The sequence below is a fragment of the Ostrea edulis genome, chromosome 5 (assembly GCF_947568905.1).
Source record: "Ostrea edulis chromosome 5, xbOstEdul1.1, whole genome shotgun sequence".
In the NCBI taxonomy this organism is placed as follows: domain Eukaryota; kingdom Metazoa; phylum Mollusca; class Bivalvia; order Ostreida; family Ostreidae; genus Ostrea; species Ostrea edulis.
Genome location: NC_079168.1, coordinates 52249183 through 52264138, shown reverse-complemented (window position 1 = coordinate 52264138; position 14956 = coordinate 52249183). Strand labels below are relative to the sequence as shown.

Genomic DNA, 14956 nt, shown 5'->3' with positions numbered 1-14956 from the left:
TTATTGCATGTCTGCAAGTCCAAGACAAGTTAAAAGCATGTTGGACTTTTTATGCACTAGTCCATATGAATTGATCAAGATTTTAGTAGATTTGTCCATGTCTCTTAGAGGTTTGAACTTGTGTGGAGGTTTTTAAAAGGGTTACTTGAGTTACTTAGTGCTTATTGTATGCTTCCCAAGAAAGCAAAATATGTTAGGCAAAAAAATATATATATGTTGGTTTCCACGTTCATCTCGAAAATTTTAAGGGTCGGTAGCTAGGTAGTGTTTTTTTTTAAATAGGTTGAATTATTTTTTAATGATTCAATATTCTATTATGCATAGAATATAGTGATTATCTAGTAATCTGTTTATCAAATAAAAGTTACATGATGAATCAAAAGTTCTTCCGCTGTATTGTAAACAAAAACTGTTTCTGTTTATTGGAAGTATTTTTCATAATACATAACTTAATAAGTCATTAAATATATACTCTTGTTGTAGTGATGACATTCACAAAATCTGTGAGAGTGGGGAAAAATGTGTTAGGGTTGGCAGAAATTTTTAGGGTCGGTCAAGAAAGTGGAAACCAACATATATTCTTTTTGGCCTTAGACAGAGAACCATATTGTGAATATATAAATTTATTTACAGGTGTTGAATAAATTCTTTTAATTGCCAATCTTTATTGATTTTGCAGCACATGGTAATGAGCTTTAGGGTATCAGAGTTACAAGTTCTATTAGGATATGCTGGCAGAAACAAAACAGGTAGAAAAACAGAACTTTTGTCCCGAGCTTTACAGCTTCTACAGAAAGGCTGCTCAGTTCCCATACAGATCAAAATCAGAGAACTGTACAAGTAAGATTTTATTTATGATTAGGTATGTGCAGTTTTATCGATATATTGTGATATTTTATCCTACAGTATATACTGTGATGTGACAAGAAAAAAAGATTGATATTTAATTATTTATCTGTAAATTCCAGAAATATTTTTGCTTGTTGGTCAGGTTTTAAAATTACAGTGTCAGATATAAGTTTTGAAATGGCACTGGAGAGACACAAGAATACAAGCTTGTAAAGAACACAAAGGGAGCATTGTAGATATTGCAACTTATTTTAAGGTTTAACAAGAGACTAAAAAAAACATTTTGTTTTTGCTATTTGCACAATCTATAATTGTTAATGAAGTTTACCGATCTAACAAGCCATATTTGCTGGCATCACCTAAGCACAGAATGGGTGAAAGATGCCAGACTACCGGAAATCTCTGGTAAATTTTCAATTCGTCCAGTAAAACTTAAGAACCTCTGACATCTGACAAACAGTGTGCTGAATATTAGCAGTGTAAAAATTACACCTCTCTTGTGGGAGTGTTTTGTCCTTTTATTTGAAAATTGATATTTATGGAGGCAGGTGTGACACTAAGGCACATCTGACCAACCAAGTCTACTAAATGATAGGTCTGGTCGGTTAAAATATCAATTTGCTAGTCCAACTGGTCATGTTGAAAAAATAAACGAGAAACTTTATTTTAAACCATAAGATAACTGAAAAATAACTGTAAAAACTTCGCGAACAAATTTAAACCATGTGATGACATCATCACATGAGTAGAAGATGAGATCAGTTGTAGGTATCTGACAATGACTGTTTGAAGCTAGGGCCTTTGTAAATGACTGGAAGATGTGCATAATGCTCAGGATTTTGATTCTCAACAATTTTTAATATTCTTTGATGTTTGAAATATTTACAGGTTGTTAACTTAGTCCAATTTACACACAGAACTCTTAGTTTGTCTATCTGACTCCTGTCAGTTTTAAGCTAGGATCTATTATTCATACGATGCAAAGAAAGTATGTCACAGCCTGATGATGGCTGATACTACCCGAAGCAAAGTTCTATAAATCGTGGCTTAAGAAAAACACCCTACACAAACTTTTCACAGGTGCATTATGTACTGTTTTCGCGATACTCTTGTTTATTTTGACATCAAATTTATTTGATTGATAGAGATAAACTGAACTGAATGCAAACTAAAAAATATGGTATCAACTATCATACATTTTTTTTTGAGAATCTAGTGAGTTTTAATTATTCAAAAAAATTGAGTGATGCCCATCTCTGTATATGATTATCTACTAAATGGGAGATAGTAGTGAGTTGCGTTCCCCTGTTTCCTGCAAGGCAGCGATACTTGTCCTGGTCCAAGAACATCTTGAACAATATTTTTCTTTGCTTATAATTTTCAATCGTTGCAGTGGGCTTTGCAAAAGAAATTTAAAAAATGATGAACTACAAATAAGGTTTCATGAGTTTAGTTCAGTTTAAAAACGAATTAAGAAGAAGAAATGCGAGAATATCAGGTTGTCGGAGAGAACTTGTCGACAGGTAATTCGATACTCAAATATACGTGTTGTTACATTCAATCAATATCTTTGGGTGAATTAAAAAAAAAAGGTGTATTTTTTTTTTTTCCCCTACAGACTTGAGGCATACGATAGAAATGCCAGCTTTGGAAAAGCACAGAAGCTTGACCCCGATATCTACACGTATACTGATTAATAACAATGCATATTTGGATGTATTTAAGATACCATATCATTCCATGGTTTGGCTTGGTACAATGCATAGATATTTAAAAAGTTTGTGTCACTTACAGATGTAGCTTTCATTGTGGCAACGAGGCAACTGTACTTGACTAGATTTTTCGTAATGAACCCCCCCCCCCCCCCTTCATCAAAATAAATGCTGTATGCAAACACTCAATGACGTTGTTGTAAACTAACGTACATTGAGCAAACAGTATTCTAACGATGTCTGTCTTGGCATCGGACGGTCACTCTTTAAGTGAAAAATTAACCTTTGCTATATGTTTTGAACCAAAGGGATAGGGCTTTGATATTGCATAAGGGGTCAAGGCTTTGTCACATGTAAATTACTTATGCCCAGGCCTTTCATTTGGTACCAAGACTTGTGACTTTGATCTTGGAATTTGACGTACTTTTCTAGAACTTTAACCTTGGCTATATCTTTTGAACCAAGGAGGACAGAATACGTAGAATCATGAGATACAGCATTCACAATTCTTTGTTATGTAAACAAGGCCCATGCAATGTTTTTGTTTACATATAGATTGCTTAATAAAAAATAAAATGTTTAAAACAAAATAAGATGTGCCAAACACTATAAACTGTCTAATTGTGTTCAGAATTAACTTGTAAATTGAAAAAAAAATCTGCTTCAAACGAAACTTTTACTAGTATATTTAACCTATGTAAACAAAAACATGGCATGAGCCTTGTTTAGATAACAAAGAATTGTGAGCTCTGTATCTCCCATGTACCTCAACAGCTGACATTCAAATTTTTGCTAACCATTACTAATACCTTAGTTAAGCATTCTACACATTAAAAATGGAAAAATAAAATTTTAAAATTTTCAGCTCAAATCGTGTCCTTAAATGAAACTTAAAATTTCAAATGATAAGATGAAACCTTCCTAATTATTTACAGGTAAACACTGCTCTACAAGTTAGTGGAACTTGTAGATGAGGCCCAAAAAATGTTTGTTTCAGGTTGCCATTGTATCAAAATTGTTTTGTTAACTCGAACATCATTTTAATGAAATTTTCGAGCAATAAAAAAAAAATGATAGGGTTGGCAGATAAACTTGAGGTTGGTTGGGCAACTAGAAACAGTTTTTTTTTTTTTTTGCTCTAACATATGAACTTTAAAAATTATTGTGTAATATACCAGACTTAGGTGATTTTTGCTACTACATGTATATGTTGAAATCTTCACCTCTCTTTTTTCCATTAGGGATTTACTAACTTGCAGTTTATATACACTAGTTACCAGTACATGTCAGTAATTTCTTCTCCATATTCTCTTGTGTGAATTGATTCCGATGGGATATTTATTGATATGTTAATTGACAATTATTAATTATTGCAGTCAAATTTTTGGTTCAAACAGGCGCAAACCTACGGCATCCAAGCCAGGCGAAGATGGCCCCCATAATTGTAAGTGTTTGTTATTTATCTGTAAAACTGATTTAAATTCTTTATTGTATTGCAAATTTTTCTGAACAAGAAGTCTGTTGATCTGATCATGTGTCTCTGGCAGAACTAAGAAGTAATTTTTTTGTAATTAAGCGATTTAAGTTGCATAGTTGGGGTTTCATAACTTGTTATATGTTACTATTATTTAAGGAGGGAAACTAATTTTGACCTATGTTATATGATATAACCTCACTTGGTGCAGTTTATGCTTCATGATTGGCTTTGGATTATAATGCATAAACTGCACCATGTTAGGTTATATCATATAGCATAGTCAAAATTAGCTTCATTCCTTTAAATATGACTTGAAGCAAAAAGACAAAACTACACTGTAGAAGTCTTAGTTTATTTTATAAAAAAAAAAGGTAAACAAACACTGATAAATAGGAATCACTTGCATCGCGCAAGGATTCTCTTAGCAACATACCGACTAAGCGTCAACCAAGAAGGTCACCATCTTGGTTCTTTGCATAATCGGATCATGTACTTTATTTTTCAAAATTTAAAATTGCAAGGTGGAGTTTGCAACGAATCTTGATAACAGAAGATATGTGTAGGCTACATATGTAGGCCTAATGTTTACTTTGCAGCGCAAGATCAGCTTTGGAGTCGCTCCGACAAAAAGTACCGGAAAGTTTAAATCTAGACCTCACATCACACTTGATATGTTATCATAGTTATGTACCAGAAAATGCAAAATAATTTGTGGTTTTTGATTTTATAAAAGTTTTAAACTACATCATAACTTACCATAGCATGCAGCATTGTCGCCAATTAAATCTGACTCGGTAAGATGTGTAAGCAATTCACAGATTGCGATCCACATGTCCATCAATATGACGTGATGTCATCTGGTACATTTTGCAAGACGACATATTTTATGCTTTGATAGGAGGATCAAGCAATCCACCAAGTGAAAATATATTCATAATGAAACAACAAAAGTTGATATACCATTATTTCGCATATAATATCGAATCAGAGTTTGTATTGAATTTTTACCATTAGTGTTTTGTGTACTTATAAGAAAATATACATCTTGTTTGACATAGAGGAAAGTAAATAATGTATTTTATTGTGCACATTTTATTCCGTCGATTTTCTATTTCATAGAAGGTCCACAACTTAACAGTGCTGTGATGTAAATTATAAAAAAAAGTATTGCCATCTTGGGTTGTCAAGGGGGCGTGTCCCCATACTAAGTTATGTTATACAATATAAACTGAATTTTTACAGTGTACGCAGCCAATGAAATTGGGTGTTATGAATAAAATTCAATTATTTTACATTGTAAACTAGAATGAAATTTTTCAACTATTATGTGTTATTTATAGGGATATAATTGTTTTGATTGATCACAGCATGCATCAGGTTCACTTTAAGAGTTTGGCAAGTGTTGACATACTTTGGTCATGTTATATACATTCATTTAATTTTGACCAACTAGTGTTTCTGAAAAGTTTTTCATCTATTTCCTGTCCCTGATATGTGTATTAAAAATCAAATATTTATAATGAGAGATCTAAAGGTATCCATGGTCCTGAATCTTATACCTGTTATTATTTAAACTTTGAATGATCTCCATTGTTAGTTACAATGATATATGTACATGTACACAGATTATGATAAACAATATAATTATTCGTTATTTGTAGCATATTTTATTAGAATGCACAGTCATTGTACATGGCTTATTAGCTTACAAATGTCAAATGCTCCAAAAAAATTTCGGATCATAGTTTCTCTGTTGTCTGACATAGTCTCTCTGTTGTCTGACATAGTTTTCACTCTTCGATTTCTTCTCTGGAAATTGCTACTCTTTATTTAAAACAGGTTTTTTTTAAACATTTAATTTCAAGAGCCAGGGCCATTCACATTGGAAAAGACAGCAATATTCGGTTGAACTTGAGAAAACACTTAGAATTTAAAAAAAAAACCCAACTAATTGATTCATCAACTGATTTAAGCAATCTTCAATTTCCCATTTTTGTGTTGAGGGAAATGGAAATGTTCAATTAGAGTAATGACCCAGGCATTGTCCTAGTCAGTTTTTACCATAGGAAATTACTATTAGTTGACAGTGTAAGTGATGGTTGAAGAAGATGACAATTTTTTCCGGAACTTAAATCATCAACAGTTTGAATACTTTTGTTTTCTTTATCATTCTATGAAGTTGAAATAAAATTCTTGGAATTTGTTTCCATGGAAAGACTTGTCATGGACTCAGTCTTGTGTTGATTTTCGACCTGGTCAGGTGGTCAGGGGAATGGATTCTTTATTTTAAGATCTAGCTTTAGTTTTGAAATACAGGTAACTCTCGAATTATCGCCACTCAATTCATCGCCATTTTCGTTTTAACGCCGCATTTTCCTAGGAACATTTTTCCTGTTACTTAAAACTCTCGTTAAAACGCCAAATTCGCTATCGCCATTTGCCACAGTGTTTTCATTACAAAAGTATATTTCACCGTGTTAATTATCTCGATAAACCGCCATAGGTGCACGTGGTCAGTGAAGCAGTAAATTGGTCATTTAATTTATCGATCTCCAGCGTACACCTGGACAGAAGGATCCCAGTAATTGCTGTATTGAATAAACAAGAAAATTACTGGAGATGAACTGTAGTCAAGTTGTTTATACATCTTAGAAACACATTTCAATTTAGCTATGGTTTCGCCACGAAAGAGGGTCCTGTTAAATTTCGATGAAAAAAAGCAAATCATTACGTACCAAGAACATCATCCAAAATGTACCCATCAGGATATTGCAAATCATTGTTTATGTGGTTTATGCAAGTAAGGACAAAAGATAACTCTTACATATAAAAGAACGGTAACTCTATTTCTTCAAGATGGCGGTAATTCAATTCATCGCCAAATTCGTTATAATGCCATAATTTCATAAGAACAAAAGGTGGCGGTTTATCGAGAGTTGACTGTATACTCTCTTTTTTTTTCTTTCTTCCCCCCCCCCCCCCGACAGATATATAGAATGCCGATCCCGAGCTTTTTAATTGCAATGAAGTTTTGAACATAAGTAAATACATGTACTGTTAGTGTATTTAGTGGAGTGAAAGTTAAAAAAAATTTTTTTTGCATTGTCAGATTTGAGCAGTCTCTATTGTCTGGATTTTTAGGTCACCCATGTGAACAAAAATTGACTAATTTTCAAAAATCTTCTCTACAACCGCACTTCTGTAAGAAAAACTAAATGCTTAGTGATGTAGAGGAGGAAGGCCTTGACCAAAATTGTAAATTTGATAATCCCTGGGGTAGAGGTTCTAACTCTAGGGTGTGGCAAAACTGGGTATATATAGTGTTTATGATTTAAATAACATGTTCTATAGTGCTATTGATACTGAATTGAAATTAAATGGATATTTAGAAAGAGCAGGTAGTTCTTCACCAGAATTGTAAATTTGATAATCCCAGTGTTAGAGGTTTTTGTATGAGAGTGGAGCCAAAATGGTCAGTGATTAAATATGTTAACAATTGAATATTTTTCACTTCTTGATAACTACCTGTCAAATTCTTTTCAAATTTAATATGAGGCATCTGTGGGACAAGGGGTACTACATAAATTGTAAATTTCAGAACTTCTGCACCCTTAGGGTCTTAAACGTGGAGCAAAAACTGCCAAAACTTACCCAATTTTCAAAAGCCTTCTCTACAACTGCATATCTTTAAGTAAAACTAAATGTGTAGTAATGTAGAGCAGGAATGCCTCTATTAAATTGTAAATTTTATGATCCCAAAGGTAGAGTCAGACTCTAGAGCAGGGTCAAACTTGGTATAGTGTTTATGTGCAAAATGTTTAAATGATATCTTCTTTAATGCTATTGATAGTAAGTGAATATTTAGAGGGAGCAGGTAGCCTTTTACCAAAATTGTAAATTTCATGATCCCAGGGTTAGGGATTTTGGTTCTAAGGTGGGACCAAAATTATCAAAGTGATTATTATCTTTATGATTTGAAAGATTTCTTTTTCTTTTTTTTAATTTTGCTGATACTGTATAAAAACTAATTGCATATTTAGGAAATGCAGTAAGGGATGAACTAAAATTTTGAATTTGCAACCTATTGGTTCTGACTCAAAGGCAGGTTCAAAATAGCCATATAGTGTAACATAACATATACTATATAAAGTCTTCCACCAGTATGGACACTTTATTTGCATTTTAAGACCACATCTTGTTTTAGCTCAGATATGCAGAACAGGAAAATTATTACAAAATTCATAGTCCTTGGGACTAGTGACTCAGGTGACCAATAAGGCCTGTGGGCCTCTTTTACATTTTACATCAGATTGGTATAAAAATTGACAACAATATTTATGGGCTTCTGGTAAGTGAACATATCTGGAATATCGGGGAGGGAGAGGGTATGTTTTTGCATCACACCATACAGTAAATTTATTTAGATGTCCTCAACTTTAAACAAAAGCTACAACCTATCTTCTGTTTCTATAGATAAGGACATAAAGCTACAGCTTATCTTCTGTTTCTATAGATAAGGACATAAAGCTACAGCCTATCCTCTCTTTCTGTAGATAAGGACATAAAGCTACAGCCTATCCTCTCTTTCTGTAGATAAGGACATAAAGCTACAGCCTATCCTCTCTTTCTATAGATAAGGACAAAAATCTACAGCCTATCCTCTCTTTCTGTAGATAAGGACATAAAGCTATAGCCTATCCTCTCTTTCTGTAGATAAGGACATAAATCTACAACCTATCCTCTCTTTCTGTAGATAAGGACATAAAGCTACAGCCTATCCTCTCTTTCTGTAGATAAGGACATAAAGCTACAGCCTATCCTCTCTTTCTGTAGATAAGGACATAAAGCTACAGCCTATCCTCTCTTTCTATAGATAAGGACATAAAGCTACAACCTGTCTTCTCTTTCTGTAGATAAGGACATAAAGCTACAACCTATCTTCTCTTTCTATAGATAAGGACATTTGCTGCAAACAAATCAAACCTCTCTATTTGGAAATATTTCTGTACAAAATGTGAATAAATATTCAAAACATGTAAAAATACCAACATTACATACAGAATTAAGTCAAGTTCATCAAATTGTTAGTGTTTAATGGGTATTTGTTTTCAGAGCTTTCCTGTAGAGAGACACTGTAATCGCTTGAACTATTTTCATACATTGATTCAAAATATGCTTTAGCCTTTAGGTGGATCATGTTAGTAAATAAGTATCAATAGATACTCTACAGTAAGGAAACTTTCAAATGAATTTTGTCCCCCCAAAAATGTAAAAATTGGAACTCATTAAAGGGTGTTAGGAAAATTTGTTTGCAGCAAGCATCTTTAATATCCTATTGGATTGAGTTAAATCATGGTCATTATTGGCCCATGGGCCTCCTGTTTATGTGGTATCAGGAGAACTCGTACCCAGGAGAACTCGTATCCAGAAATTTGGGTACGAGTTCTCCTGGAGAAGTTGTACCCATCAATATCTGGGTACGAGTTCTCCTGGAGAAAAACTTTGTCATTTTATAAAATAGAAATGTGGGTAGGCGTTCTCCTAAAGAAAAACTTGTCAATTGTATTATAAAAAGAACTCCTGGGTACGAGTTCTCCTGGGTACGGGTTCTCCTGGGTACGAGTTCTCCAGAAGTCGTTTATGTTGTCATGACTCATGAATTCGAAACTGATATATCAGTGTTTGGGAAAATTTTTGTGAAAGTTGCATGATGGTCAGAATTGATATATTAGTATTTGGAATTTTTCACCCAAAATTGCAAGTTAAATGACTTATGTAAAGGAATTATAACTTATTATTTCTAATGCTTACTCACAAAATTTGATATTAATTTAAAATCTCAATTTATCAATACATCTACCAGAAAACAAAAGCAAACAAGAAAGATGTACAGGAGGCATTAATTAATAATCTGACTATCGAAAATGTTGTTTATTAAAAAATTTCATAGTTGTACCCTGATTAAAGAAGTTGTGTATTGGACTATTTGCAGGATGGGCATTGCATCAAACATTCAGTTTACATTTGATAGTTTTACTAGAATGTAATTTCTACAACCATATCTCTTGCATGTTTAATTATCTTATTTTTCATATAAACCTTAATCTAGACACAATTTTTAGAGCAGTCATTGATGAGAATTTTGGTATCCATGTATCAAATGGCATAGTCATTTATTTTTCTATGTCAAAATAACGGAATAACATTGTCGAAAGTTTTCAATTGAAAATCATGAAAATAAATAAAGCTTTATTTTAACCCTCATACTCATAAAAGGAAGAGTTTGTGTTCTTTGATTTTCATGGGGATTTAATTTTTGTTTTCATTATCTTCACGGCTCGACAAGCTTTAATACATGGTGGGCAGGAGAAACCAAACTACAATAAAGAATATCAAATTTTCAACCACCAAATGAAATCCCCACAAAAATGCTTATTTCTCAAAAACCTGTGAAAATAAACCATTGTTTTTCCCATTAATTTTGTAGACTCTACTTGTTATGTTGTCTTTCAGGCATTTTAAATGAACTTGAAAACAGAAGAACAGATATGAATTGATAAGATAAATTTGAAAAAGGAAAACATTAAATCTTGTGAGAGTAGTCAATGCATTATGTCAATAGGAAAAAAATGTATCGATATGGTATGGAAACCCTTTGAATCGATGATAAATTGATATGGAATCCATCAATGGCCGCTCTATTAAATATTTTTGGCTGGATTGCAAGCATTGTACTGATAATGTCTGTAGGTGTGTCTGTCTTCTATGGCTGTGTTGAGGCTAACTTGTTACGAATTTCACTTAAATCATGTTCCTACAGTAAGAGTTGACCTTTGTTCTTGAAACTGTTTAGTTACATGATGAATGGTCAGCTTTGTTCTTGAAACTGTTCAGTTACATGATGAATGGTCAGCTTTGTTCTTGAAACTGTTCAGTTACATGATGAATGGTCAGCTTTGTTGTAGTTGGTTAGTTGTGGCTCATTAACTTATCAGCTATGTATTTTGAGACATCACAGATTGATACTTTAGAGTCAGTGCTTGGAAGTCTTATAATGGTTTAACCGTGGTTGAATGAACCTGTGAAGTGATTTCTCTATTGACTCTGTCATCTTGCTCACATATAGGAGTGATTATTTCCTGAAAACAGTTAACACTCCATGTATTGGTGATGTGAGGAGAGGAGAGACTCATTTTGTTGCAGTTATAGTTGAAGATATTGAGAATAATAGCAGTGTAGTCTAGGCACTTGATCTTCTAAGACAGTAGGTCCAGGTCAATGTCTTGATTAAGTTTTATAGCTTGATTAAGCTACAAGAACTTTATCAAGCTATTTGATATTGTCTTATTTACCTATTTTGTAGAAGTTTGCAGTTTCTCATACATTGCAAATAAAGTGGCATTTTTCAAAAAGACAAATGACCAGCTCTCTATAATCAATAAAACATTCCATGTAATAGAAAAGTCAAACTTTGTGTAATTTGATATTTTTCAGTTACAGATTCAATTCCTTTATTTGACTAATAGTATGTGCACTATAGCAAGCATAAGTTTGATATTTATTTATTTTTATTGTAAGAAATTATATTTGTTTACCATAATTGACCTTCGGTATTACTCATTTAAGGAGGTACTTTACATTGTCATAATGGCCGACTTCCTTTAAAAACATGGAGGAAAAAATCAATATGAGCAATATTTGACTTTTCCTTTTCAATTTAAATACCAAGCCGAGTAGCTCAGTAAGTTAGCATACCGACTGATTAACTGCAGGTCGCAGGTTCAAGTCCAGCAGGGGTTTTAAATTTTTTACAGATTACCTTAAACTAAAACTATTTTTTGACAAAATAAAGTAGATTTGAAAAATTTCAACTTCAAAATATTGTTGTACATATCCTCCAATTTTCATGTACATCAAATTTTTCTGGTGTAGCATACCTCCTTAAAAGCAACTGTTGATGTAACCTGAAAATATAAAATCTTTTAACATGGGTTGCTCTTTATAAGGTGCACTTTGCAAATTTCTCCATAAGGATAGTGTGTTGTAAATGGTGATAGATACTGATTCCGTCAAATACCTTTATATGTGACCTTTTGTCTGGTCGAATTAAGATGCATATTTATCTCAAAATAGCTTCATCAAGCTACTTGAAACAGCATTATGATTTTTAAGTCTGTATAGCTAAATCAAGAGATTGTGCTGGACCTGTGTGAATTACTTTCCAAGTAAAGGCTCCTGTCATTGAAGACTTCAAACTGGTCACAGAACAGGATGTGTTTCAAGCCAGTTTTATCATAATTAGTTCCTATGTATCAAGATATGTTGAAAATTCTTTGAGATGCGAAGGAGTAATAGTAACTTATTTTTGGTGTATTTTTCAACTTTCTTTCTTACATGCATAAGCATTTAGAATTGAATTTTTGATTCTTCTATTGGAATAAAATTGTTATAATCTCAGCAACGACTGTGGAAAGAATTCTGATCTGCTTTGCGGAGTATTTGTGCACGTAACAGTTGTCAGAATTTTATGGTGTGTTTGGGCTTTGTCTCTCAGCATGGGCAACAAACTTTCTCCTCCTGTTTGGGGTTTTAGTGGTCTAGTTTCTATTGTTGGTACATAGACAATTTACCAATGACCATGACAATTGTGATTCATTTTAGTGCTCTGCAGTCCAGCCGTCTTACTGTCTATATTTGAATTTGCATTGAATTTTAAAGCTGTTGTTAAAGTTTTAATTTTAAAGTTGTTGTTAAAGTTTTTTAGTGTTCATGAAAAAAATTACAATTTCTTTAATTTTAATGTCATTTTATTTACATTTTTTCAGTTAAATCTGAAGGACCATGGTTTCCAGGTGACTATTAAATCTTTTTTGGAACCCAATAAAAGTAGACTATCAGGAAAAGCATATTAAATACCTCTGGCAACATCCACTTAAATGTCACACAGGCACTCTAAAGAGTCAATCAGATGCATATTTTGTGATGATGATTAACAAAATCATTTTTGTGTTTATTTCGATATATTTTTTTCTTCAAATACATAGGACAAACTCAAATGCATTGGATTGCATTTTATTTTTATACTATAAAAAAAAGTGTTAGCTAGAATTTGTTATAACCTTTAAGTTTTATGATTTGAATGAAATGAAAACTGAGTCATTTAACTTATTTGGATGTGAAAATATGTTCACTGTGTAAATTTTGTAGTAGTCCATTTACCTTTGTCTGAACTTTTTGTCAAATGTTGTCTGTTTCATCCTACACTTTTAAGTGCAAGTTTCTTACACTGTATTGACAGATCATATTTAGAAATACCTTTTCAAATTATAACCATCTCATTTACAATATAGATTAGTAGATACTGCTGCCTAAAAAGTTAATAGGGGGAAAAGTTTTTGTGGATTGTTAAAGTTTTCTAGGTATGTTTGGAAAATTTTCATTGATATATGTTTTTTTAATTTGATTTTGAAATCAACATTGAGATTTTTGTATCATTGTTTTTCTGTTTGTTGGTAAGGGGTAACCAAGAGATCTGCAAAAATTTAACCCCCACAATATAGAATGATTTCACACTCACTGTATATCATTGTCGAATGTTTAGATTTAACCCCCACAATAAATAATGATTTCATACTTTATATCATTGCTGAATGTTTAAATTTAACTCCCACAATATCAAATGATGTCATACTTTATATCATTGCTGAATGTTTAAATTTAACTCCCACAATATCAAATGATGTCATACTTTATATCATTGCTGAATGTTTAAATTTAACCCCCACAATATCAAATGATGTCATACTTTATATCATTGCTGAATGTTTAAATTTAACTCCCACAGTATCAAATGATGTCATACTTTATACATACACTTTTCTTCCTAAATTTTAAAGCTTCTTTTGGATGGTTGCAACCTTTAGGTTCAAAATCTATTGACTTGATCATTAAAGCTTCTTTTGGATGGCTGCATATATATATATATATATATATATATATATACACACACACACACACACACAAGTAAGAAAGGAATATTAAAGTGAATTGTCAGTCTGTATTATGTATTACATGAGGTTGAACTATGAACTAACATCATAAACTGAAGGAAAGTTATCAGTGGTTACCTAGGTAATGATAAAAACTAATACTAGGGTATTCGTATTGAAAAATCAAATATGAAAATCTACTTTTAAAAAATGTTCAAAAGAGTGAATTATTTACATCTGGCATACATTTAAATCTAAACAAAATTAATACAAAATGACTTTTTAAGTTGATATTTATCTAATCATTATTATGGTCAAAGCCCTTTCCATTTCTGTAAACTGTCTTTTATTTGCAAACCAGAAACCTGTATGACATAAATGCTATATTCATGACTAAGCCAATATCCTTATTCATAGTTAATGATTTAAAGATGTGTTTGTGTGTAGATAAAAGTTCCTTTACAGTTCACATGTACTGAAACTCGTGTATTAAATCAGTAATTATTTAACTATCTTTTTAACGTAATTCAGGCCAGGATTTCTATAGTCTAAACTTGGGCTTATCTCAGAGAATTTACTCAAATTTTTACTGCTCAAATAATGGAAAACTCATACTTTTTTCATGAAATCCAAGCCCAAATCCTCTAAGGCATTTTTGTTGAACCACTAATAAGATTTTACAAAATCAAGTTGAATTTAGTAATATACTTGCATTTTTCTAATTTAATCAATGTTTTTGTGATGAAAAAAAAGCAAGTTTTTTAATTTGCAAAAGTGAAGTTTTAAAGCCTAATCTGCAGCTGTTTTTAAATAACAAACTACTTGCTAAAGATATTGCTGAACTTGTGGAAAGGATTCTTGCAAGATGGAGACTTTGTGATAGGTATAATTTCAAATTGATATTTAAACTGCTTAATTTTGATATTCGT

General features: G+C 32.2%; 1 protein-coding gene across 7 annotated transcripts in view; it reads left to right on the top strand.

Moving 5' to 3' along the window:
• The window catches only part of LOC125652433 (E3 SUMO-protein ligase PIAS2-like), a 50526-nt gene that overhangs the window by 5282 nt on the left and 30288 nt on the right, over window positions 1-14956 (top strand). For 3 of the 7 annotated variants that reach the window (XM_056164769.1, XM_048881628.2, XM_048881623.2), the window contains exons 2-4: window positions 680-840; window positions 3938-4005; window positions 12864-12890. In XM_056164769.1, the coding sequence (XP_056020744.1) occupies window positions 680-840; window positions 3938-4005; window positions 12864-12890 (256 nt within the window). The remainder of the gene's footprint in view (window positions 1-679; window positions 841-3937; window positions 4006-12863; window positions 12891-14956) is intronic. The other 4 variants (XM_056164768.1, XM_048881627.2, XM_048881624.2 and 1 more) reach the window with 3 other exon arrangements.